The sequence below is a fragment of the Corvus cornix genome, chromosome 3, assembly GCF_000738735.6.
Source record: "Corvus cornix cornix isolate S_Up_H32 chromosome 3, ASM73873v5, whole genome shotgun sequence".
NCBI classification, from domain to species: domain Eukaryota; kingdom Metazoa; phylum Chordata; class Aves; order Passeriformes; family Corvidae; genus Corvus; species Corvus cornix.
Window position 1 is genome coordinate 1759742 of NC_047056.1, and position 26084 is coordinate 1785825.

A 26084-nucleotide genomic window follows, 5' to 3' on the forward strand; every position below is an offset into this window, starting at 1 on the left:
ACAGCACAGCCCGGCAGACACGCAGGCAGCCACTGGGCCATGGTCTGGGGGCCACGCTCTTGCCTTTTCAAAGGGCTTGTGAAAGAGCTGGCATTACCAAGTGGCCTTTTCGTGGCATAACTGGAAGTTCTGATAATTCTGTGTTCAGTCAAGTTTGGTTTGTTCATAAAAATATAAGCTGGAACTGGAAAGTGCAAGCCCAGTTTCACATATGTGACAAAGTGACACTGAACAGGGTCAGTTTGCTCTTTGGTGGGAATCAGTAGCATGCACAGTCCTGCACTGATTTTAGCTAAACTGTATTGAGGAGGAGGTCATAAATATGATTTTTATGCATTATTTCTATTAGCAAAAATGAGCAGTGTCATCCCAAATGGCATTGTACAGAAGGCATATTTGGTATCCCTAGCAGAGACTTCAAACATCTCTGCCTACAATATTGCCAAAATGGCCAGGCATGTGCTTCCGAGGATTGGTTTGGTTTTGAGATTAGTGGTTTTAAGTTCTCTTGCCTGTTTTAGTTCTGTTGGGACTGAGTTTTCAGGCAGAGTAGCTGGAGAATTGCTCACCAAAGGGTCAGTGGAAAAAGCGCAGTGGCAAGGTACAAACATGATCTGTGTGACCACAGTACTGTAATCACAAGCAAAGGGTGACCTTATGCCTTCAAAGATTAAACAAAACAACATGTGGTTACAAAGAGATTTAAGAGTTTATCTGAAAAGAATAAACGCTGGCTGCCCAGATTTTTCTTGGAATGAAACCCCTATGGTTTAATAAAGATACCTAAATTTCACTTAATGGCTTGGCAACCTCTGCAGAAAATCAGCCAGTATGCAGCACCCACTTCTCAGATAGTCTAAACCAATGCAGTCCCGTTAAAAGGAACTGCACAAACAACACAGTGCTGAGGGGTTTTGTCTCTCAAATCCAGTCCTGTACCTACATTTTTCTCAAATAACAGTTTCCTCTTGGTTTCAGCTTCTCTGTGCTAACACCAAATACTGGTTCTGCCATCTCCTTTCAAAAAACCTCTGAAGTCCAATTCTTAATGCTCATTTTGTCCAGGAAGTGTTTCCAGTTTTTGAAAATATGATCTGATTATGATTTGGTTCCAGGAAAAAAGATAATTGAAAACCTGACCATCCCATCTGCAGTCAACTAACTACGGTTTGCTTTGGGTAATAATTAATTCTACATCTAGTTTAGTATCTTTCCACGGTTATTTGGAGGGAAGCTAGACTTTGATAGTGCAACGGCTGCTTTTTTCAGGGTGTGTTCCTCTGTCAACTCAGATTGCCTGGCAATATAATGGGAGAGACTGCTGTGAAATCACAGATGTGACTGTACTGTGATTGCAGGCTGACATGAGTAAGAGCCATTACAGAATGGCACTTAAGGCAGGCTCTGAGTAAATAGGGGAGGTGTCTGGAAACATCAAATATTGGCGGTGTTCTGAACTTCTGACCTTTCTGTTATCCTCGTCACGGGAAGTTCAATAATTTGGGTTATCTTTACTTTTGAGTGCTGAGTGTCTCATGTTCTCCCTCCCTGTGTCTTTGTTCACCCTGTGGGGTGCGAGTTGAGTTTCACCCTCACAGCCTCCCCTGGGATCAGGAACAGTGTGTCACTTCTAGCTCAAGGAAGTCTCTTCAGAAAACTGGCATTGCCCACAGACGGTTTCCTGACTGTTCCCTGGGTGATGTCCTGGCCATTGTCACTTGTGCAGGTGCACTGATAATCTGTCAGTTTTTAATAGCAGATTAAGGGTTGGTTGCATCTGGACTGGACCTGGTTGCTCTTAGCTGTGGCCTAAGTCCTTACGGAAGGAGCTCACAGGGCGAGGCATGGAAGTTGTGGAACATTTTTTCCATAAATCCCCTGCTGCTGATATATTATTAAATGCTTCTCTCTCTGCTTCTCCTCCAAAGTAAATATGTCTGATAGGGTATATAATAAAATTCCCATGATACAAACCTTATTTACTGGAGCCTTTGCTCTTAACAGTTGGCTTGCACTGGTGTTTGCCAGCACACTGATGCTAATGGTGCTCTGTGCCACTTGAAAGATGCTCCTGTGTCCTCAGCGCCTGGCGCCGGCCATGTTCCAGCCAATTCCTCACTGCACATACTTTTTTCCTAAATAAAAGCAGTCACAAGTTGTCCTGGAGAGGAGACAACACTTAAGGACACCTAGTATGCAAAACCTCTTACCATGCAGCATGTCCTGGCAGTGCCATCCCCCGCAGGGATGGATTGGAGCTCTGCCCTGGCGCCAGCAGAGCTGCTCCCCAGGCTGGGTATGGCAGGGCTGGGACAAGCATGGAATAAAACAGCAGCTCCAAGGGGACTTCCCCCTGGTTTTCCCAAATGACTGAAATGGCTGGGCAGGGTGGTGTGATCTCTGCAGTGCCCATTTCAGGGTGCTGGGTGTGGGGCTGTCCTTTCCCTCTCCTCTAGCCTCGTGAGCGTGGCCCACCCCAGCCAGTTCCTGGCAGGTTTCAGGTGTACCTGTGTGAGCCACCTAATGCCAGAACACCTTTTGTTTTCTGTGCTGCACAACTCAGCTTTTCCTTCTGGTTTCGCTCCTGTTGCCAAGTTTAGAAACATTTCTCTGGCATCAGCTGCAGGTCACCGTGGCCTTCACATTCAGAAGTGTATTCATGGGGCTTTTCCTTTTGCATAAACATCTGGTGTATCTGAGTTACGCTGAAATGTGTGAAATGTTTGTAAGTTTGGAGACCTGAAAATCGGTGAGTTGTGATTGAGGCTTCAGGAACATACAAATGAGTGTAAGATGCCATTCTGGTGCCTGTGTACCCCTGTATCTGTGTGATTTGGAGGTGTGTAAGATGGGTGCAAGCACACATAGTCTGTGCAAATGTGCAGTAGTTCTGTGCTTAACCAATACCTGAACTCTGTTCTAGTGACATTGCTGTTGCACTAACAGACAACTGGGAGCATTAATTAGACACTGAACTTTCAGAAGTTGTTTTCCTTTATTAATTGCCATTACCCCATAGTCTGTTTGGGGCTTTATTCTGTATTTTGGGGCTTTTAAAGGAAACACCACGTCACCAATTCACATTTTGAGGGGGAAAAGCCCAGAATATGGAGCCCATGTGCAACATGGCTAAAGAGGCATCAGTGAAACGACTGTTATCAGGAGTCTTTGAGTGCTTTCATAATTTCCTCATTGTGCTAAAAATGAAAGAAAGTAAGTAAAGGTAAGTTCTTGGGAGCTCTCCTGGATCCCTTCCATAGGAGCCACACCTTTGTCCCTGTGTAGGGCCTTTCAATTGTTGCAGTCAAGGCCTTGCACAATCAGTACAACTCACAAGTCCACTTTTAAGACTAGAAAAACAAGAAACAAGTGATGTTTCTGGATGAAGATACACATGTAAGGTATTCAAAGTACAATTTTACCCTAATTTCTTCAAATTTGCATCACCTTTTAAATCTCAGAGAGACCTTTGAGGGTTTCAAACAAAGGGTTTTTTTCTGGTACTGCTTTGAAAGTTATTACCTGGGCAGGAAATACTGTGCTGGAAAGGGATCTCTTTTCCCCACTCTTGCATAATTCCAAAGGCTAAAATGATTTTGCTTAAACATGCCACATTGTCCCACAAAAGCAGATCAGTAAATGACCTTTGGATTGGAATCAAACAGGCAAGTACGAAAATGTTGAGGTGAGGAGCTAGAATGCATGTGCAACTAGTTTGTGCCTCAGAATTCGCAATAAAGCAAATGTGGCATGAAAAGAAAGATTTCTTATTATTAATTGTTGTTTTTTTAAATTGCCACATGGATTTCTTAAAGAACTCCTTTACTACACAGAGTGACTGGTTGGAATGTGTGTTCAAGTTGAGATCATGGTTCAGTTTTCTGGAGCTTTTCTTAAGCAAGCAAACAGGTGAAGGTGTCAGTTCTGCCAGTCTCAAAAGACACCAACTCCAGGACTTTCTTGGGAGCTCTGCATGATGGGTTTGCAGATTAGAGTCAGAGAAGATTAGGGATTTTTCCTCTAATGCTTCTTATTAGCAGTTTGTCTCAAATCTCATTAAAATTAATGCATTTTTAAAACTCCCTTTTTAGAAATAATGGCATTTTATAAATATCAAGGTTCCTTCAGTTATACAAGTGATTTTTATTGTAACCTACAGTATTTTTATTGCTGTTACTCATTCAGTTTTCACCTTTGGGATTTAGTTTGCTGGGCTATGGTCTGTCCTACCTGTGGTGGTTCTGCTTTTATGTAGTGCTGCTTTTATTCAGCATCCTGTCAGCACAGTGTAGTGCATCTGACTCTACATTGTGGCACGCAATTAACAATAGTAAATTATTGTGTGGCCATGGAAACTGCAGGAACTAAACACATTGTTCAGCAAGGCTATGAATTCAGCTCTTATTAATCCCTGATCAGCACAGTGGTTGTTTAAATACATGTTCTTCCATTTAAAATATTTCTGTGATAATGAAAATTATAATTTAGCAGCAATTAATTATAATGATAACATCTCTTAGCACAGAGATTTAATATTTTGAAAGGATTAAATGCAATCATCATAGATTTCTTTATTTTCTATTCATGCTTCTCTGTCATTAAGGTGAAATTAGATTTAAACATGAAACCAACAAAGGTTTGGCATTTCTTTCATCTATTCTTCATTCTGTTTGCAGTGAGTTTTTACAGAAGCATGGTCAAAATATACCACAGCTTTGACTTTGCTTTCCATATAATGTCTCAACTTGTGCCTCAGATGAAAGAAGAGATCCCACAGCTCTCTGAAATCCCTCGGTGGGATTCCATAAGAATACTGGCAGTGCAGTCTTCTGGCCTATTCTTGTTTAAGCTTGCTGGAATTCATAGAATCACAGAATAGTTCAGGTTGGGAGAGGAGTTTATTTGGTCCAGCACACCTGCTCAGAGCAGGGGTACTCCCGTGGTAGATCAGGTTGCTTAGGGATTTGTCCTCCTGAGATCTGAATCTCCCTAACGATGAAGTCCCCACAGCCTGTGGGGGAGGTAGTGTCTCAACACCCTCACAGTGACAGCTTTCTTCTGGATATCCCATCAGGATTGCCCTTGCTTGGCTCCCCCCAGCCTTGCATCCTGGCAGGTCTCCTCTCTCCAGGGTGGTGTGTGCCACTGGAAGTGGTTGCCCACAGGGCCAGGGTTTGCTCTGGAAAAGATGGGATTCACCATGCATTTTGCTGTCTTCACAGGGAATGCTGACTCCTGAAGCCCATCTCTCTGTGGCTTCTCTCTGGTTAATGTCAGTTACAATTCTGTATTTCCAAATCCCTAGCTAAGGAGGGTCCCAGGCTGGGCACACAGGACCAGTAGGAATTGCACTGTGGGAATAGCAGTGCCAGTAGTCTTATGTGAGAGCAGCTGCATTCCCTGCAGTTCTGAGAACAGGGAGGAACACTGAAAGGAAAAGAGAACAACAGAAATAATAAAACCCCCCAGCTCCTTCCTCCTACCCTTGTTTTCCTTCCCACAGACGAGCGGGAGTCCACTGTAAAAATTCTCATTCTGCTGGGTTTGCTGAACATGGGAAGAAATAAGATGAATCTGATGTAGGGAAGTACCTGGCATGTTCCCTGCCTGTGCCAAGCCTTGCTCTCATCCTCATTCAACACTGTCAGTCAAAGAGTAGTTTGGACAAGTATAGAAAAATGTTTTTGTCCCCCTCAAAAATCCCCTGGCACTTCCCTGCATTATGCATATAATGTGTTTCAAAGGAAACTGCCAAGACCCCCCAGATTGTGTGTACTTGAAACAGTGCAGTGACCTCAGGTTTTCATTGTTCTTCTGTGGAAATTTCAGAGTCAGTGTCCTGGGACAGGCAGATGCTTTTTCCATGCTCCTTTTGATGAAGTGATTTGTTCCTTACGTAAGAGGGAAAAGTGGCAACAAGCACTGACATCAAATAGCTGCGAGGGGTTTGTGTCCTTTCGTGTAAAATGCCAACAGCACTGAGACATTTTCCACGTTGCTTTTTAGAGGAGGCCCATTTGAACACTGCACGCCATGAGGCCAGAAAGTTACTCCTTTATTCATCTGTTCTTCTGCTATTTTGCTGTAAATATGGTTTTGTAACATCTTTCTTCAGAAAGGAGGAAGAGAGGCCCAGAGGAGGCCACCAAGATGGTTAGAGTGATGGAGCACCTCTCCTTTGGGAAAGTCTGAGAGAATTGGGATTGTTCAGCCTGGGGAAGAGAAGCTTCAGGGTGACCTGACTGTGGCATGACAGTGCCTGAAGAAGGTACAGGAAAGGTGGAGAGAGACTATTTACAAGGGTCTGGAGTAACAGGGCAAGGGGGGGAATGGCTTTACACTGACAGAGAGAAGGGTTAGATGGGACATGGGGAGGAAATTCTTCTCTATGAGAGTGGTGAGGCCATGGCACAGATTGCCCAGAGCAGCTGTGGATGCCCCCATCCCTGGAAATGTTTAAGACTGGGCTAGGTGGAGCTCTGGGCAATCTGGCCTAGTGGAAGGTGTCCTGGCCCATGGCAGAGAGGTGGAACTGGATTATATTTAAGGTCCTGTCCAACCCAAAGCAGTCTGTGATTCTGTGATGCAGTTTGGGGTCCAGGCCTTGATCTTTGTGACCATTTTGTTCAGTGGTCATGTGCAACCCAGGGCAGGTGCTGGTGGTTGAGGCTGAAGGTGGGCGTAGGTGTTTCCAAGAGCAGCACGCGGAAGTGTTAAACCATTTGAATCACCCACTAGAAAGGTTGTGTTTCTATAGCTGCTTTGCATTTCATACAGAAGAACAAGCAGTTGGTGGGGGTTCCTGGGGAACCAGAAGAGCAGCTGACTGGTTGCTGTTGCTGTAATGGGCTCTGTGATGGGTGTTCTCCACACAGGGAGCTGGACGTGTTGTGGGAGATGGTTACACAGGTTTGTATTCCAGCCCCCCCAAGTTAAACAAGCAGTTCAAACATCCACCGCCAATGCAGGGAGAGCTGAGCACCTGCTCCTCTAAATCTGCTTAAATGTGTCATCTTCATCTTCTGAATGGAAACAAAAGTTAAAAATCACAAGCTGAGTTCTTCCACCAGCTTAATCTGTTAAACCCAGATGACTTTTATATCTATTTGCTGTGGGAGGCTTTACAATGACTTTTTGCAGATGAACATAATCATTCCTGTACATGAATCTGCATCTGGCTTGTGGAAGGTTTATTTTTGTGTTGCTGACGCCAAAATGTCATAAACTCTGTGTAAAAACGAAGACAATGGAAGGACCTGCCCTTCCACACCCCGTAATGCTTGGCTGGCTCCTGGACATTGTTCTGTGCATCATGTTTATGTGAGGGAGGTTTAGTGCCATCAAAGACAGAAAGCAGCAGAATTGTTTGTTCCACCTGCTCCATTATGTAGCTTTCCCTTTTTTATTTTCCAGAGCATTTTCAGCAGTGAAAGTGGTCACATGCTGTAATGTTTGTTAGGGAAGGGTAGATATTTAATAGGATTTAGTAGCTGGCTGGTGCTTCCTAGTAAAAGCAAAAGGATTGCTGAACACACCCCTGGTTTCTCCACAATTGTCTCCATGTAGCAGAGTTGGGAAAGCAGCAAGGATTTTGTTTCTAATGAAATCACCAGCTAAACACAGCACAAACAAAATCCCCTCATTTCTTCGTCATCTTTAACATTTGCATTCAAGTTCTTGTTTAAGTCATGCTGGAGCATGTAAAAGCTTTGGTGTGATCTCACCAGTTTAGATGGGAAGTCACTCCACAGATTACTTTGTGCCATAAAATAACCATTAACAAATGCATCCTATTTGCATCAGAATGATCAGCTGCTCCACTCCCATTCCTCCGTGGTAAACTGTTGGCAAGATTAAAGTGAAGGAGATGCCTTTTTCTAAGCACTGGACCCATGTGTATCATGTTCTCTGTATGTCGTGTAAATTTGACTCCCTGCAGGTTTGGTTCTAGTTTTTTCCTTGTCCCTGTATGTGTGCACTATGGACTTGTGTTTTCTACATTAAGATCTGTTTTTTCCATTTTTATCAATCCCAGTTTTCCTAACCTGTCATCTGCAGCCGGAGAAAAGCAGCGTCCACTGCTTAGTTTATTGCTATAGGACACTTCAATGTTAAGAGAAAATTTCCTTTTCTCTACTGATAGCTAGTAGTGATCTTTCCTCGTTCCTTCATTTTCCTCCCTATAGATCAATTCCAATATATTTCCATTTAGACTCTCAGTGCCTGGCTGTGCATGCTTATGCATTGTTCTCTGGGCTTCCTGATGCCGTAAGGACTAATACAGCATGTGTGGGACCATGTGGAAAGGCCATCATTTTGGAAGTGTTTACCCAAGCAGGTGTTTCTCTCCTCAGCTGATCCTCAGTGGATACACTGAGGTGCGTTTTCCCCTCTGGGCTATATTTAGTGGTGCATCAGTTGTGTGCTTTGCATAGCTACACACCCCACAAGCCGCAGTCCCACAGTGGGTCTCCCCCAGGGTGGGGTTCTGCTGGGCTGAGGTGGGAACAAACCCAGCCTCAGCCTCCTTCCCCAGCCTGGGGCACAGCCCAGGGCTGCTGGCAGTCCCCAGCCTTGTCTGAGCACACAGCCCTCAGTTTGGACAGGGAATTTAAGGAGCAGGAGCCACCAACACTGTTTTGTTTGTCAAGATGCTGCTGGAGTGGTGGCCAAAGGAGCTGTGTCAGACCCACTGAGGACTCTGTGCCTCAGGGCCAGGTCACTCCATTCAAGCCTGCCTGGAACACCAGAGGTTGGACCCATGTTAGAGTTATTTCATGTTCACTATCGCTCTTTTCTTATTCCAATAAACAGTGAAGGTTATCACAGCACATCCATTCATGTTGTTTCCTGATAAAATCTTGTTTGATCACCACATTCTGGTCCCAGTAGCTGATCTGCCCTTCTCTCAGGCTTCTTTCTCAACTGAAAAACCTCTAAGCACAGCTGGAATTTGTGAAGCTGTGGATATTACTGGTTAATTCACTCCACATCCTTGCATCTGTGAGAAAGCTTAGGGTGATATCCTGCACCCTGAAAACCAACAGCAATGGGAACGTTGTCCTGTGAAAGGAAGCTCTGTTTTCTCTGTGCTCTGTTAAATGAGAATATGATCTGGGAAATTCTGGGAAGCTGTGGATAGTGGATATTAGCAGAAGTGGTGTGCCTAGAGCAGCACTCAGCTGATCTCGGAGTTAGTGGGTGCAGCAGTGCTTCATGTAGGACACACACTGGATGCTATAGTGAAAAAAATAATCATTTTAAGCTGGAAAAATTACTTCCAGCATGGAAATATAAGATGTAAACCGGCAAGAGACAGAGCTTTTGGAGTCAGGGATTAAAAGTTATCTGTAATTTGTCTTGCTTGAGGTATTGCAGGGATCCATGGACAGTGACAGTGCCTAGAGCAGCTGCCCTCGGGCTGGACTCAGCAGGGAGGCTGTCAGTGCCACTGATGGCTGGGCTGTCCTGAGGGGCTGAGAGCCCAGCAGCAGTCCCAGACTGCTCCTTTCAGCTCTTCTTTTTGTGCTCCACTTTCCCTGTTTGGGCTCTTTTGGGAGCATCCCCTTTGCTGTGTGGAGGCCTTTGCCCCTGCCCAGGGGCTGGTGGGAGCTGTCCCACACCCAAAGTCATTGCAGGGCTGGCAGCAGCGTGGCCCAAGCAGATTTACCATTCTGTTTGAAAGGGATTCAAGGTCAGTTTGTTGGAAATGTGGTTTGACTGGTATGGAAGCGAGCAGGGTGTCTGGAAGCGGTGTTTAGCAGGCAGGTGGTGGCACAGGTAACCTTTGCCACAGCTGCGGTCAGCGCTGCTGCGCGCGAAGGCCCTGGGGCCCGTAACGCCTCCTGGCATGTGGGAGTGCACAGGGTCACGGGGCCCACGTTGGTCTCGGTCTGCTCCTGCAGCCCTGCCTTTCCCAGGGCAGTTATTAAAACAAGTTCACCATTATTCTGGCACAGCCCTATTGAGTTCACCCAGCAGAGCTGAGTGTGTGACAAGGGGGAGGTGCATGTGACCCTGGTACCACTGTCCCACAGTGGGGACTCAGTGACTGAGCTCTGGGCTTTCAGAAAGTTGACTGCATTTTTGTCAGGATTTTTTCTTATCAAATTAGTGGAGGAAGAAGTGTTTCCCCCCAAGCGAGGAAAGGGTTAGATGCCTGTTTGTGATCCTGTCCAGCTCAGTTTATGCTTTCAGTGTACAAATTCTGGTTTATTTATTAAACTCCTAAACAAAGTCAGTCCTTGATGCGTCACAATCACAGCATCAGAGTTTGCAAGCCTGTCTGGTGGCAGCATTGTCATGGGGCCTTCCGCATAAAGGAAATTTCCTTCCCAGTGTTGCTTCAAGATAAGTTGGATTCTCTATTATCGATACTGCTCTGAGAGTGGCTTCCGTTTTCCTGCTGTTCATGTTTTGCATGTTGCTCATTTCTCTTTACCCTTGGGAAACAAATGTTTTCACAAGCTGTAGGACACTTGGAGCTCCACCCATATCCTCTCATTTTAATTAATCTTCAAAATCCATAACTGTGTTTTTGAAAGTATGAAGGACATTTGTCAAAACCATCACATGACGTTCGTAAATAGCACTCAGGGCCCATGGCTGATGTTAAATCCCTGGAGTCATCACTCATGGATGTACCTAGTCCTTACTGTGGAGGTTTTTGCACATTAAGAGAGTCACAGTTGTGTTGTTTGCTTAACCAAATTGTCAGGGCTCTAAGCCCATTTCTGTACGTATCTTTCTTTTCTTCTTTACAACCAAAATTTCTTGGTTTTAATTCTGTGTGTGTTTTAACCTGAAACCCCAGAGCAGAAAAATAGTTTATCAGTTAGAAAGGGTTGATAAAAGCATTGCAAAAACCTGCTGTCATTGTGAAACACCATGTAGAAATAATCAGGAGAGGTTTTAACATGACCAACTCCAGTCATGCCACTTTCCAAATGGGCTTGGTTTGCTTTCCCACGTTGTGGGAGTGCAAGAGGAGTGAAGTGATGCAGGGTAAGAAGGGCTGTGCCTTCTCCCTCCAGGGGCTTCTCTGGCTGAGAATATCAGGGGGAATTAGAGCTGTGCTCCGCCTGTGCCAAGTGCGGGATAAAGCCCGGCCTTCCTGGGTGACTGCCCCATTAGGAGCCTGAAAGAGCTGCTGTGTCTCTCCAGTGGCATTTTTCTGACATAAGTTGCTGGTTGTCCCCAAAACTTGGCAGTGGCATGTGGGGCCTGGCCCTTGTGTGGTGCCACAGGGTTTTCCCACAGGGCTGCACCCGTGAGGATCTCCCTGCTTTGGGCCCTGCTTGCCATAAATCAGAGGAGAGATGGAAAGAAAGTGAAAAGCCATGAATAGCTCCAGCACTGAACTTGCTGGAGCTCATGTGAAAAGACAACTGTAGGCTCAGCACGAGGAGTTAGCGTTGGAACCAGCACAGCTGTGGTCCCAGTAGAGACTTTCACACTATTTTTAAGTGGTGGGACCAGCAGGGAGGAGGCCGGTGCCACAGATGGGTGGGGATCAGGTGAGAGGAGCTCAGGCAAGAGCGAGCTGGGGTGGGGGCAGAGGTGGGGAGGCAGAGAAACCAACCGGGCCCTGCAGCCTCTCGCTGTAAACAGGAAATCGAGGCCACCGAGAGCAAGGCTGAGGAAACGGGAAGGCAGAAGGGGAGAGGCAGCAACTGGCTTTGAACTCTAGAGTAAAGAAAGCACTTCCTAACGGCACCACCATCGGCTCCCCCAGCACAGAGGGCCTCCAGCCAGCCTGGGCTCCCATCTTCTCCCTCCCTGATAGTTCACTGTGCTTGAGGATGCTGAGGCATTACTCCAGACAAGGAGTCAGTCAAGCTTTCTCGGGTTTTTTCCCTGAGTCCCCACTGCCTGAAGAATGCACTTTGTCCTTCTTTGGGGCTGCTGAAAGTGCTGGGGTGGTAAAGCTTTTTGGGAAAGCAGCTCCTGAGCCACATGGACAGTGTCCCCAGGAGGGACCCATCTTCCCTGTCCTGGAAGGGCCGCTTGCTCTGTTGGCTTCCTTGACTTGCTTTCAACACTAGAAGGTCCCAAGCTGGTGTCAGTTAATACCACGGCTCCAAAGGTTTCACAACGTGACTTGTTGTGTCACTGCATTTCCCACATCATGTCTTTCATCTGTTCAAAATTAGGCCCTGACTCTTTATCTCCTTTTACTAAACACACGTGGATGTTCTTTTCCCACTCTTTACTTTCACTGTGACCCCCGATTGGGAGGATTATTGATAACCATAATTTTTGGCCAAAGATTTTTTTAATGGTTGGCTTTAAGATGGTATTTGATAGCTTCCTTGTTTTACATCATATTTTGTATATCCAGCTCTATTTTCATGATCCTGTACAGTGGCATTTTTCTTTGGAATGAATGTAAGCATAGGGATCACTGAATGTTGTGTTTCTGTGTAGAGACTACAGTGATTAAATAAACAAACTTCCTGAGCTGTTTTGGGGCTTGTTCAAGCTGGTGAAGGGAGACATAATTTCTGTTGGAATTTTCTTTTAAAAGCACCAACTATTGCAAGGTTTCTCTTCTGTGACTAATTTCAAAAAAACCCCTTAAAATAAAGGCATGGATTACTAGACAAGCAGATATGCAAGAACAGCATTCCCAGGCACTTGCTATAAATAGTTCATAAAATATATATTTAAAGCTGGTAGACACTAGTTGCAGTTCCTGCTGATTTCCTGTGCTTTTCCTCTATCACAGGGATCCTCTGCTCCACACAGAGTGAGGGCAAACACAAGTAATGCAAACTGTCAGTTCACCCAAAGCATGTTGTTTTGTCACTAACCCCACCTTTGACAGCTTTCCAAGCCACATTTGTAATTTCACACCTTACAGGTAGGTAAAAGCTGTCAAAACGGGGCAGTTTCAGTGCTGTAGCTTTGGTCATGTCCAACCACATGGGTAGGAAGGACAAGTTCAGAAATAAGTGGGAGGAACGGAAATCTTAGGGTGGGGTTTGTGCAGTTGGGCAAACCACCACACAATTCAGGCTGCTTTCCCTCCCACTCACCACTGTTCTGTTATCTGATTTCTCTTCTTACTGTCTTTTCCTCTTTTACTTCTTCCCCATCTTTCTGTCCTCTTTACACTCAGCATCTTTGTCATCCCACGTCACCAAGACTGGATTTTTGCTGCTGTCTCCAAGGTCCTGGGGTCAGTGACTGGTTATGAATGTGCTGGGACCATGCCTCTACCATGCTGCACTGCCAGGAAGGGAGCACATCCTTCCTTTGGCAGGACAGCATCCACCAAACCCCTGGGCAGTCATATCTGGAATGTTCTCTGTGTTTCAAGCAACATTCTTGGAGCTTTCAGAGCTGGGGATGCTGTAGTTTAGGATTAACCTGTCTTCATGTCCTGTTCCTGCACATGACAACAACTTTATAGAGACTGATGGGAGGCTTGGAATCTTGTCTGCCTGGGAAAGCAGAGCACTTCCATTCAGCTGTCTAACTGTAGCTTTCAGAGTCCGAGTCAGAGCACCTGTGTTTTGACAGATTTGGTCTGCAGTATTTCCCAGCTCAGTGAAATGACTTTTGGCTAACAAGGAAGGGCTTCATCCAAAGCCCTTGGCAAGAGAATGTAACCACAGAGATGTATAATGTTTTCTGTCTGAGAGCTCTAGGCTTGGCAGATAGCTGGGTAGGAGTTTGGGAATTAATGTGGATTGCAGTGAGCCTGTGCAGTAAGAGTGCTCCCACAGCCAATGTTTTCCTCTATAAACAGTTGTGAAAGACTCTGGGAAGGTGGAAAGAATCTATTTTTCTATGGCTTGATATAAATGCTTGTCTACCTCAGGCATGCAGTTATGGAAAAATTCATCTTGACATTGTGTAAATACAGTTATAAATGTTGAATCTGCAAATAAATATTGTCATGAGAAGGGAAAACGTCAGTGGTAAGCTTTGGTCTCTGCTCTCTGTCATACCTGTCTTAATCCAAAATGACTTGTGGTATTTTGGGGGATCTGTTGTGGATTTGTGTGTGTGTTCCAGAGCAGGTGAACTCAGCAGGTGAAAAACGATGGGTTTTCAATGAAAAGTCCTAATTTCATCAATGATTCTCCAAAAAAGACAAGCCATACCTTTGATTTAATCTTAGGTGTTTGAACATCCCATTTGCACATGGAAACATGAGCTGTGATTCATTTCGAGTAAGGTTGTGTTGTTTTCCCCACAGATGAACGTGAGGCAGTTCAGAAGAAGACCTTCACAAAGTGGGTGAATTCCCACTTGGCTCGTGTGTCCTGCCGAATTACAGACCTGTACACTGACCTTCGAGATGGGAGGATGCTCATCAAACTCCTGGAAGTGCTTTCAGGAGAGAGACTTGTAAGTGCTTATTGATATCCATTGGGGGGGTTTGGTTTGGGTTTGGGTGGGGTTTTGTGAATCCTTGGCCCAACTGCAGTACAGGAAATCTGAGTGCTGAGGGTTCAGCACTGAAAATGTCTTTTTATATATTAAAGGGAAAAAAAAAGGGCTCTATTGCTTCAGCTGGATCCAGACACCATTAAAATGCCTTCCTACCGGCTTCAGTGAGAATCAAAGGATGCCTTCTTCAAAGGTTCCTTGCTGGTAACATGCTGAGTGCTTCTAGCAGCGTGTTCCCTGCTCCCAAATCTGATAGGCACAGAGCACAAAATGTTCCTGAGCCCCTTAGATCCCTCGGTGGTGGTGAGTTAGGTGTGCTGGGGGACGTTCCTGGGCCCTGTGGGCAGTGGCCCATTTTTCTGCTAACAAGCCCTGCACTGATGCAGGTGTGCAGGCCTGGCACATCCCTACTCCCTTCCTGGAGGGTGCCAGGGGTGTGCAGGACAACAGTTGGAGAGGGCCACGCCACCCTGGGAGTAGCTGGAGCTGTGGTGTTCATTGCACCCAACTGCTCAGGAATGTCCCTGAGTGTACTTGATTTTACTCAGATAGATAAGGCTTGGGCTTTCTTTGATTGGGGGAATATCTAAAGTCAGTTTAAATAAATGGGTGAAATTCTTTCTTTGGGTGTGCTGAGGCACCCCCTTGGTACCAGCACAAGGAGTGGTGAGTAAGAAAGTCCTTGTAGTGAAAAATGCTGCTGCACAACAGGAAAACTGGGTGCCAGGAAATGGCTGGGTATCAGCTTCTCCTTCGGTTCCTTAAATGATGGCGATGCTCTTAACTGCCTAATTTAGAGAAATCTTTTCAAAGAAATACGGGTCTTTAGCTAAGACCCAAGGCTCCAGTGGGCTGGGTAATCACTTGTCATCAAGCTCTCCTATTAGTGGAGCTCCATGGCTTAAGACTCTGGTTAATGAGTGGAACATATGGCCCAGTGTAGTGTGTGTGTGCGGGAGGCAGGAGAGGAGCTTTCTGTGTGCATCTGGGAGGGCGAGGGAGCTGTGACATGCACAGAAGTGCCTGTGTGGATGGGGTAACAGATCCTGGTGTTCATCAGCTGCAGTTTGCTCAGAGCCCCTCTCTGTGTCTGCCAGACTGCTCACCTCAGCGACGTGTTGGGTTTGACGTGCTCACTGCGGGTAGCAGGTGTTCCTCACACAGGGATAGTTGAGACCAACATGCCCCATTATCTGAGGGTTGAGGCACCAACTGTGTCACCTCTGGTTAAGTCTGCCTGTCTGCCTGCCAAGATTTTCAGCAGCAAATAGGAAGCTCAGAGCAGTCCCATGACTCTGGCTGCACCGTTCATTTACATTTTTCACTCCAGGTTTTGGAAAACGCAAGCAGGGCTGAGGCAGCTGCGGGGTGGGGAGAGGGCAGGAGACTCTGTGGAGCTGCACTTGCATCATCGCTTGTGTCTGGCATTGGCAGCTGCCTGCACCACCACACATTCTTTTTGTAGCTTCCTTATCGCAGGCTGGAGGACAGCAGGCTCTGTTTGAACAGTGCATTCCACCACACCTTCCTCTGCAAACAAGAGTAAACGTAATGCACTAAACCTTGAGACAACTACGCACACCAAAAGTATTCTAGGAGGATCTTACACACACCAAAAATATTCCAGGAGGATTGCCACACAGCATCTACTTGCTGTTGCTCTTCAGTTTTTTGGAATTTATTTTAGTCAATATTAGGTAGGTTCTGACAACTCCGTGCCCCCTGCCAGGGAAATCTAAAGGCAGGCCTTATGTAGAAGGCTTAAAATAAGACAGGAAACATCAAATGGTAAGAAAGCAGAAACTAGCATAGATAAATATCCCATAAATGTGGTGTGTTTACTGGTGCAGTGGAACAAACAGGAGTTGTTTCCTCTCTTTTGAAACTGGGATTCAGATTCTGGAGCTGGAGCCTGGGGAGCAGAGTCCAGGATTTTGGATGCCAATCAGGGAAGCAGGGCTGCTCTTTGCTCTCTCACTTCAATTGCACAAACCCTGCATTTTCTGATACCTGTTGTGATTTTTGTTGATGAAAACCCACAGTCCTTGTAGGTGTGTTGGAGAAACTCAAAATGAGAGCATCCAATAAGGGCAACACCTACATCTTCTTGACCTTGCTCACCTTGATTCCTAATCCTAGTGTTTAGTCCAGGCCTTACAGCATCATGTCCTCTGCACAGCAGCGTTTGGAAGGAAACTGATAGCATGCAATGCTGTCACTGAGAACAGTGGGAAAGAATCCAGCCAGCATGAAAGGACACTTGTAATTTGGTTTGCACACACTGGTAAACCAGCTTGTGCCTAACAGAAAAATAAAGCTGGGAATTGTTTTCGGCCTAAGATTAAGCATTTAGCGCAGTTTCTCCCATAACTAAATTAAGGATTAGTAAATTCCTTACAATTCCTGGATGCTCAAAGGTCAAATCACTTAAGCACGTTCTCTGTAGTGAGTTCTGTCACATTTTCTCTTGGAAAAGAGGAAGGGTTTTGATGTAGAACCAGTTTTCCTGTAATGTGCGTGTGAAGACTCTGGGTTTGGTACTTGCTTTCCCTCCACTCAGTGTCTGGATCTGTGTTAGCCCAAAAAATGCGCAAGATATGTCTCACTATGCCTCATCCCGAGGTTATGCAGGGGAGTGTGGCAAGCACAGCCACACCTTGCACAATCCAGACTCAGATGCCTCTTCCTCTACATAAAACATCTCTGGTGAGTGGTTTTGGCTCCGTCACCACGGTACTGGAGGTTCTGAGAGCACAAAAAGAGCTTTTACAAATCCTTTTCTGCTCAGTAGTTTGAGGCAATAGAGGCAGTGCAGGTACTGCTTTGGGCAGTGGAAAAGGCTGTGTTAAGGCCGAGGGGACAGTTTGGGCTCTGCCACTGCTGCTGAGAAATGGCCACAGTCACAGTCGTTCCTGAGCCTTGGGATCATCCTTGTGCAGGTGAGCAGGCCTGGGAAGCTGCTCCAGGGCTCCAGGTGTGGCCATGGCTGGGACAAGCTGTGGGCTGGAGCTGAGGGTGCAGCCGGGCCTCCGCCTTCCCTCCTGCCCTGGAACAGCCTCCTACCTGTGTTTTGCAAGGTTCAGTCAAGCCTTAGGTCCAGCTTTCCACACTCTTGGTAATTGATGGTGCCAGCTAAAGGCTGGATCCCAGATTGTCCCTGCTGGGTGAGGGATCTCTGGCTGGCTTCAGCCAAACATGCAGCTCCCTCCTGTTCCTGCTCTGGCTGTGGCTCTTTGCACTGGCAGTGTTTGGGATGGATGGGGTGTGCACAGGCTGGACATGCAATTTGGGCCTCTTTGGAAGGACTTTTATGCCCTGAAGCAGGGGGAGGCTCCTGGAAAATCTCCCTTTTGCTGAGAATTGCGGGTTAACTCTGCATCATTCCCCAGCCTCAGGAGGAGAACAGACCCAGGCTGACTGAGGCTAAAGCTGCTGGACTCAGGGTTCGTGTGTCCCAAAGGGCATCTTCCCGCATGGCTTCCCTCTCCACCATCCCCTGTTGCACAGGCTGTGTTTCCAGGGACTGTACTGTGGAACTGGCTGAAACTCTTCCCCTTGAATGCAGGCTGGGGCAAGGATACTGCCTGAGCTATTTCCATGGCCAGTTAATTACAATCATTGTAGAAAACAAGGAAATTATGGCAATTAGTTGTTTGGCTGAGTACCTTTGGTGACATCCCAGTGAACACTGAACGGGCTATTCAGCTGTAATCCTTATCTGCACAACAAAGTTCCTTTATTCAGTTTTACAGCAGAATTCTGCATGCTGATAACACATTCATTGCTTTTTTGCAGTTGCACTGGGCTTTCATATAACTGTGTTATGTTGGTGTGGCTGATTTTGTAATTAGTATATTTTTCCTATGAAGAAATCTTTGTAATCAATCTCTGTTATTTTCTTACTATTTATCTGATTTACTGACCAAAGAAAAGCAATGCCGCTTCCTTCTTGAGGAGTTTTACTGACTAGTTCGCGGTTCAAATCTGAGCTTGTGAGCGAATATCCTAGAGAGGCAACATGAGGGAAGGAAGCAGGAAAAATCCTTTGAAAGGCAAATGAAATTGGGCCTCTGTGTCCAGCTCAGGCGCAGGATATTGGTTTTTTACCATGGTTTTGACACGTGCTACCGTTACCCTGGTGAAAATGGGCTGGAAGATGCAAGAGGTGGTTTTGTCCCTGGAATTTGAGGAACAAATGTGAAGTTGCTGCCTGGGAGAGGTGATGCGCCAGCCAGAACTGAAGAGTTTAAAGCTGTTTGGCTTTTCCCCTCCCATCTACAGTAATAAATGATTTTATTCTTCCTTTTACCTTCTAGCCTAAACCAACCAAAGGAAGGATGCGCATCCATTGCCTGGAGAACGTGGATAAAGCCCTCCAGTTCCTGAAAGAGCAACGAGTGCACCTAGAAAACATGGGATCTCATGATATTGTGGATGGGAATCACAGGCTGACACTTGGCCTTATTTGGACTATTATCCTGAGATTCCAGGTAGGGTTGTTGCACACACAGATACATGGATGAGCTTTCCATGCCTGTGTGTAACATACTTCACTGTGCATTTTAGGAGCAGAGCGCTCCCACGTGCTCCCAGCAGATGGGAGGGAGAAGTGCTTGGGAACCTCTCAGGATAAATCAGTCTCCGTGGTGCTGCTGACCTGTGGTGGGAGTTTCCTGTGGGGAAATTCATATGGCTTTATTTCTAAATCAAAAATAAATGTGAAGCTCCAGTCTCTACACTAGACCCAGGAGGAAATGCTGCCCTTGGCTGCTCTCCATCTCCATGCTGGTTATCCATAACCTGGCTGACTTGGCACTGACATGGATTAAGGGTGCACATAGGAATTATTTCAGTGTCCCAGCTAAGGCTTGAGATTTCTTGTTTTCCAGCGAGTTGCATATTGGTCTTTGCCCTCAGATAAAAAAGGCTGGGAAGTCCTTTTGCAGAAAGAATAATAAATCCATATAATGAATACATAACTCATAATAAATAGCATAGTAATAAACATTTAGTAGCTTTAATTTTGGTGTTTCCCAGCATTCCTTTCATCTTTTCAAAAAAGGCCATGTGTTTTCTCAGAGAAATATTGAGATCTTCTATGTTAATTTTAGATCCAAGATATCAGCGTTGAAACTGAGGACAATAAAGAGAAGAAATCTGCTAAAGATGCTTTGCTTTTGTGGTGCCAGATGAAAACAGCTGGGTGAGTGTGGATTGAGTGATTATCTTTAAAGCTCTTACACATTTTGAGTTTTTGTTGAAATAATTTTAAATGGGCAAACACATCTCTTCTTAAGTGGACTCAGAGAGAAGGAATTCAAGAGACGTGAGCTGATGTTTACAAGTCAGAAAAGTCTGAATTTGTGATATTAATGCTGGGTGATAAACACAGCAATCTGATAATCCATGAATATATGTAGCAATATGCTGACTCTTTTCACCCTATTCTGAAGAAATAATGACAATTTCAAGGGAAACTTAATGTCTGCCTGCTCTGGGTTTTGGTGCCAGAGCGTGCAGAGCTGCACTGGGGGCGGTGTATTGATTGTGCTCTCCTTGATTTTTGTTCTGCAGGTACCCCAACGTCAATATCCACAACTTTACAACAAGCTGGAGGGATGGGATGGCGTTCAATGCACTGATCCATAAGCACAGGTATGTGTGGCTCAAGGTCTGCCCTGGTTTTGCAGCTACCTTGGAGCTTGATTTAAAAATCTGTGAAGAGCAGGAAGTTGAGGAGTTGCTGAGAGTTTTATAGCAACTTGCCTTGTTTTGAGCTTTACAGCTCTTGTGGTCATTGTGAGCTCAGCTGGGCAGCAGCTTCTCACACCACAAGTCAAAACAGGTTGTGTTTGGTTTCAAGGGAATAAATTACACTCGTGATTATTTGGGTTTGGTTTGGTTGTTGTACCTCAGTGAGTAACCCATGCCCAGGTCTGGAATCTGGGGGCAGGAGTGGGGAAGCACACCCAGAGCAGCCTGGAGGGGAAGGAAATCCGTGCCCAAGGATGGCCAAATGTGGTGCCAGGCTGCCATGGCTGGGGATGCTGCTCATGGCAAGCTCAGGCAGAGTTATCCGGATGGATTGCACACTTCCATGGGTGTGAGGAGAGACTCGTGACCACAACTTTGTTCTTCTCTTCTCCAGGGTCACCTTCACTGCTGTTAAGCTCTCCCCTGTTCTCTCCCATGGCCAGGTCCTGCTGTACCATATGCTGGGCATTGCTTCATTCCTTTAACGCTGCTGGGAAATGCGTGGGGCACATGAAACCTTGGCCGAGTTTTCTGAGGGTTGGAGATCTTAGTTCATTTAAGGGTGGCTGCACTGTGCTTTGGGAAATCTAAAGAATTTTCCATCCTGTCTAGGCCTGATCTGATTGATTTTGACAAGCTGAAGAAATCAAATGCACACTACAATCTGCAGAATGCTTTTAACCTTGCAGAGCAGCACCTTGGTCTTACCAAGCTCCTGGACCCTGAGGGTAAGAATTCCAGCAGTTTCAGCACTTAAGGGCTCTTTCCTCCCACCCCTCCATGTCAGAGAACATCTCTGTGACAGATTTTTGTGTCCAAGAGCAGCTGGATGCTGCTGACTCACCTGGTGATACAGGCAGAGAGGGAGGGAGAGAATGTGAGATGTCTCCGGCAGCAGACTGAGAAGCAGTAGCACAAGAGCCCTTAATCCTGTGTTTATTTACTGCCATCTGACAAGTTTGTTGGCCTGGCCACATATTCATAAAGTCATTCCGGTCAGAGGCTTCCTTCTGATGTGCTCTGAGAAGCAGAAAAGCTTCAGCCCGTGCTTCTGTGGGAGTGTGTGTGCTCCCAGTGCTGGTGCAAGAGCCTTTTGTGTCACAGGGCAGGAGTGATGTGTTTGGGCAAGTTTCGTCTTGCTTGTTTTCCAGTGCCTCAGAATTGCTGCAGGAGAGGAAATATCTTGTTTTCCACCTGTATCTCTCAGATTCGCCTGGACAGACATAGGTTTGGATTCCTCTCTCCAAATGCTGACACAGCACTGAAGTTGTCAATTAACAGTAGTTGTGTCAACTCACACAGACACCAGAGGAGTTATTTTGGCTGTGCACAAGCTGTAGCAAAGTCTGGAACTTGACTGTAAAGCCCAAAGACCCCACGCTTTAGCCCCAGCCCACACTACTGCCAGAACCGGTGCAAAGCTGCTCAATTTGCTTCTGCTTTGGATACAAACCTTAGGGGCTGAATTACCACTGAACCCATCTCTGACTCCCAAACACATCCTTGGTGCACTCTGGGCTCTGTTGGTGTAACCCCTGCACACTCAGCATGATGAGGTAACTCTTCTTTGGTTTGCAGATATCAGTGTTGATCACCCTGATGAAAAGTCAATCATCACCTATGTGGTGACGTATTACCACTACTTCTCCAAGATGAAAGCTTTGGCTGTTGAAGGAAAACGTATTGGAAAGGTTTGCAAGTTTAAATTATAAATTTTTATAAAGCAGGTGAAATATTTCTGATTTTCTTTTTCCTCTTGGTTGTTAGTTTTTTAAGAGTCCACTCTGTGGTAATTTTTATCTTTTTGCTTTTGAACATGTTTTGAATGTTAAATATTCCCATGTGACTCTGAGAAGTAGTTAATTTCCAGCTGCCTCACATTAGAGAACACTTGGCTGGTGTTTTATTTTTCCTTGTTAATTTTGCATCATGGCTACTTTTCCTTTCTCATTAACTGCTCCTCACCCTCTGGGCCCTCTGTCTCCTCTGGAAAAGTCTCTCATTTAAAACATGTGCAGTCATTCTCTGTCCTTTGGCGACATTGCCCCCATCCTTACAGCTGGGCAGGCTGATTATGAATCCTTGTGTGAGCCTCATCTCTGCCCCCCTATTGCTGTGGGATCTTGGGAGTTCAGCGCTGAAAATGCTGAGCTCTCATTCATCAGGGATCCCGGCAGTGAGTGCTCTGATTCACAACTCAAGTCTCCCAGCAGTTCCTTTTATGTGGCCTGTTGGATTTAAATGACTGAAGAGTACTGCCCTTGTGACTCATGTGTGTTGTGCTGCTGTTGCAGGTGCTTGACAATGCCATTGAAACAGAGAAAATGATAGAAAAATACGAGTCCCTGGCTTCTGACCTGCTGGAGTGGATTGAGCAAACCATTATCATCCTCAACAATCGCAAATTTGCCAACTCCCTGGTTGGGGTGCAGCAGCAGCTGCAGGCGTTCAACACTTACCGCACAGTGGAGAAACCACCCAAGTGAGTTTAATCTCAGCTTAACACAACAGTCAGTGCTCTTGTTTGGCTTAGTCACTCATTGATTTTTTTAAAAACTAACACATCCAAGTAATTTTAATTGTGACTTAAGAATTTATTTTCCTGAACAAGCCCAATTCTCATATTCCTGATTGGCACTTTTCGATATTACTCGGGGCCCGTTCGCTTTGTGCTGCTCAATGTGCAGATAGCAGCAGCAATGAGAAAAGGATCTTGGAGTCGTGGAAGCTGTCCCTGCCCTGGGATGCCTGTCTTATCATATGAGTGGTAATAGCATACCGTGGTAGTACAGTAATGTCACCACTCGTGCTTTTAATAGCAGTGGATAATACCAAAACGCTGCTATTAAAAGATCCCTACTGCTTATCCCACATGAAGAGGAAGTATGTCTGGCTTTGTCAAACAGCTCTGCTTACTCAAACTGATACAAGCAAAACTGGGCAACTTATTTCTGGAAAGCCTCTTTTAGCATCGTGATATCAAATCTGTTTATTATTTTTGTCTAATACGAGTTCTAATGGATAATAATCACAACCCAAAGCATTACACAGGATGCAGACATCTTCTAAAATTGCAGACTATTCCCTAATGCCCATGAAGTTTGTTTATTTCCCAGGCGTACAACACAGGGAAAACAGTGGGAAAAGTTTATTGACTGCAGTGGGCTTTAAATAAAATTTCCATTTCTTGTGCTGATGGAGTAAACTAGGACAGTGCGTGTACTAGAATAAAAAAAAAAAGCCTTTTCTTGACCCCCAAGGGGTTTGAATTCAAACACTCAGACAGCTGACTTCTGTGAAGTTGCTTTTGCTGTCTGCCCCAACTGGCTCCAGGGGAAGTGTGGGCTATTTTCATTGCTCCCAGCTTCCACACAAGATGGAGGTGTTTATGTGAATGCTCCATTCGTCATGTCAACATTTTGAACAAGTGCTTTATTATAGTTTATTGTAGTCAACTATATTCAATATTTTATAGAATTGCTTCCCTATGAGGGTGAGGACGCCCTGGCACAAGTTGCCCAGAGAAACTGTGGCTGCCCCATTCCTGGAAGAGTTCCAGTCTGGGTGGGACAGGGCTGGGAGCAACCTGGGACAGTGGAAGGTGACCTTGCCCTGGCAGGGGTTGGAACTGGACGGGCTTTAAAGTCCTTTCCAACCCAAACCATTCTGTCAGTACATGATTCTATGATTATACCTTAGCAGTAATGAAAGTTTGATTGTAACTCAATCCATTCTGTCAGTACGTGATTCTATGATTATACCTTAGCAGTAATGAAAGTTTGATTGTAACTCAATTATCCTGAAAAATTTTGTTTAGATTTACAGAAAAAGGGAACCTGGAAGTGCTGCTTTTTACCATCCAAAGCAAAATGAGAGCCAACAATCAGAAAGTGTACATGCCGAGGGAGGGCAAACTCATCTCTGACATTAATAAGGTAAACTGAGCAGCTCCTCCCCTGTGACTCGAAATATTGTTATTCTCTCTCAGAAAACTGGGCAGAAAAACATTTGTGATCTCCAGCCTTGATGTGGGGGCTGTAAGGGATGGGTGAGGTGGGGTGACCTTTTCCTATAGCTCGGACTCACTGCCCTGGGCCAGGCCCTGGGTGTCCTCAGCGTCTGTAGGAGCTTCTGCTCCTGGGGCTGCCAGCTCTGCCTTGCCCCTCATGGTCCTGGCTGTTGGAGAGAAGTGGCAGAAGGCAGCAGCAGTAGGTGCTGTGCCCTCCCCTTCACCTCCCAGTGCCCTGCCTGGGCATAGTGGATCCCTCTGGGGTCCTGCAGCCTGTTCTCTGCTGCTGCAGCTGGCAGGGCAGGGCAGAGCTAGGCAGAGCTGACAGGCTCTCTCAAGGGTAACAAACAGCTTCAGCCTGGCAGCTTCCTTCTTTGTGTTTGATCATGCTTGGCATTCCCAGACCAGCTGTTGTGGGTGTCTGTGGCCTCATCCCAGGGAGCAGCAAACTGCTCAGCTCTCCTGGTTGCAGGAGGAATGCCCAAAATAGTCATGTTTCATGCAGTTTCACATCTGTTCGGATTTAGATTTAGTTTGTGTTTAATTAAGGGTATTTTTTTTGTCTGCAAGATCTGAAGGGTGATTAGCTGACTTTCAACATGCTGCTAAGACTTCTGATTTTTGTATTATTAGTGTCGTGCATGTGAATAACTTCTGGCTTGGGGGAAGAAAGGACTTGTAAGCACCAGAAGTAACCAAATTCTGCAGTTGTTTTCTTTTCCAAGGTGTAATAAAGAACAACAATTGTATGTTGATTTTAGAGGTGAGAGGCCATGAATTTCTAATTCCCATTTCCTAAAGGAGGAAGATAGAATCTGCTTGTTTGGGAGTAGCACTCAGGAGATTTTATTTTTTTAAAAACACTTTCTTACACATTCAAGCCAGGTGGTTTCCTTAGGCTTCATTGGGAAGGGGTGTAAGAAAGGACCAGAGAAAATGCATGTGAGGTAAACGACTTGCTCACAAAACGACTGACTAAATTGAGACCAGATTTTAAATCATGTGCTTATATTAGCAAACAAAATGTAAGGCCAGCCAGTGCGAACTGGATTTATTGGCTTATAAATAATTGAGCCAGTTTGGTGAAAGTTGCCTGTAGTGACTTCAGCCCTGATTTCATGCAAAGGAGATGGGATTTGTCATAATCTTGTAAGAATGTATGTTTAGAAGCCGTGTGTTTTTCCTCCACGTCTTCAGGCCTGGGAAAGACTGGAAAAAGCTGAACATGAAAGAGAACTGGCACTGCGAAATGAGCTCATCAGACAAGAGAAACTGGAACAACTTGCACGGAGATTCGATCGCAAGGCAGCTATGAGAGAAACTTGGCTGAGTGAAAATCAACGTCTCGTTTCTCAGGTGCTGCTCTCAGAAATTGTCTGGGTGACTAAAATGGTTCCCATGAGTAATTACAGGATGCAGTTCTTGCAAGGAGAACATTTTCTTCCCTGTGCCTCGTATTTTACTGCATCTATGTATGTGTGTATTTATTTATTGTATTTAGTTACTCTGTATGTCTATGTACTGTACATCCTCTCTTTTATACATTTGGGATTCCCTTCCTCGAACCTACCAGCCTGTGGTCGGGAGATTTGATGAGGAAATAGCTACCCACAGTCAACATTTTCTTTATCTGAATATTTTGGTGAGTTCAGTGAAATTAGCCCAGGAATTAATTTTATTGTTTAATATTAGAGATGATAATATTAGATTAGCCCCAACCTAATCCTGATGGCCACATGATTCTTCCCCCAAAGGTGGTGAATAATATCTCTGATTTTATCGGTGGCTCTTTATTATCAGAGGTATCTCTTATTTTATTGAAGAAGACTCCTGGGAGCGTTTTGAGATCCCAGATTTGCTAACAAGTGTGTTTTGCTGAGTCAGAACTGATGACAGAGGTTGAGCAGTGGGACTTCTGTCC

The 26084-nt window shown here is 45.5% G+C and overlaps 1 protein-coding gene across 5 annotated transcripts in view; it reads left to right on the forward strand.

Annotated features, from left to right (window-relative positions):
* SPTBN1 (spectrin beta, non-erythrocytic 1) overlaps positions 1-26084 on the forward strand; it is a 116927-nt gene that overhangs the window by 55148 nt on the left and 35695 nt on the right. For all 5 annotated transcript variants that reach the window (XM_039569957.1, XM_039569958.1, XM_039569956.1 and 2 more), the window contains 9 exons: positions 14207-14358; positions 18717-18890; positions 19512-19603; positions 19975-20055; positions 20767-20882; positions 21733-21845; positions 22449-22636; positions 23972-24089; positions 25361-25519. In XM_039569957.1, the coding sequence (XP_039425891.1) occupies positions 14207-14358; positions 18717-18890; positions 19512-19603; positions 19975-20055; positions 20767-20882; positions 21733-21845; positions 22449-22636; positions 23972-24089; positions 25361-25519 (1193 nt within the window). The remainder of the gene's footprint in view (positions 1-14206; positions 14359-18716; positions 18891-19511; positions 19604-19974; positions 20056-20766; positions 20883-21732; positions 21846-22448; positions 22637-23971; positions 24090-25360; positions 25520-26084) is intronic.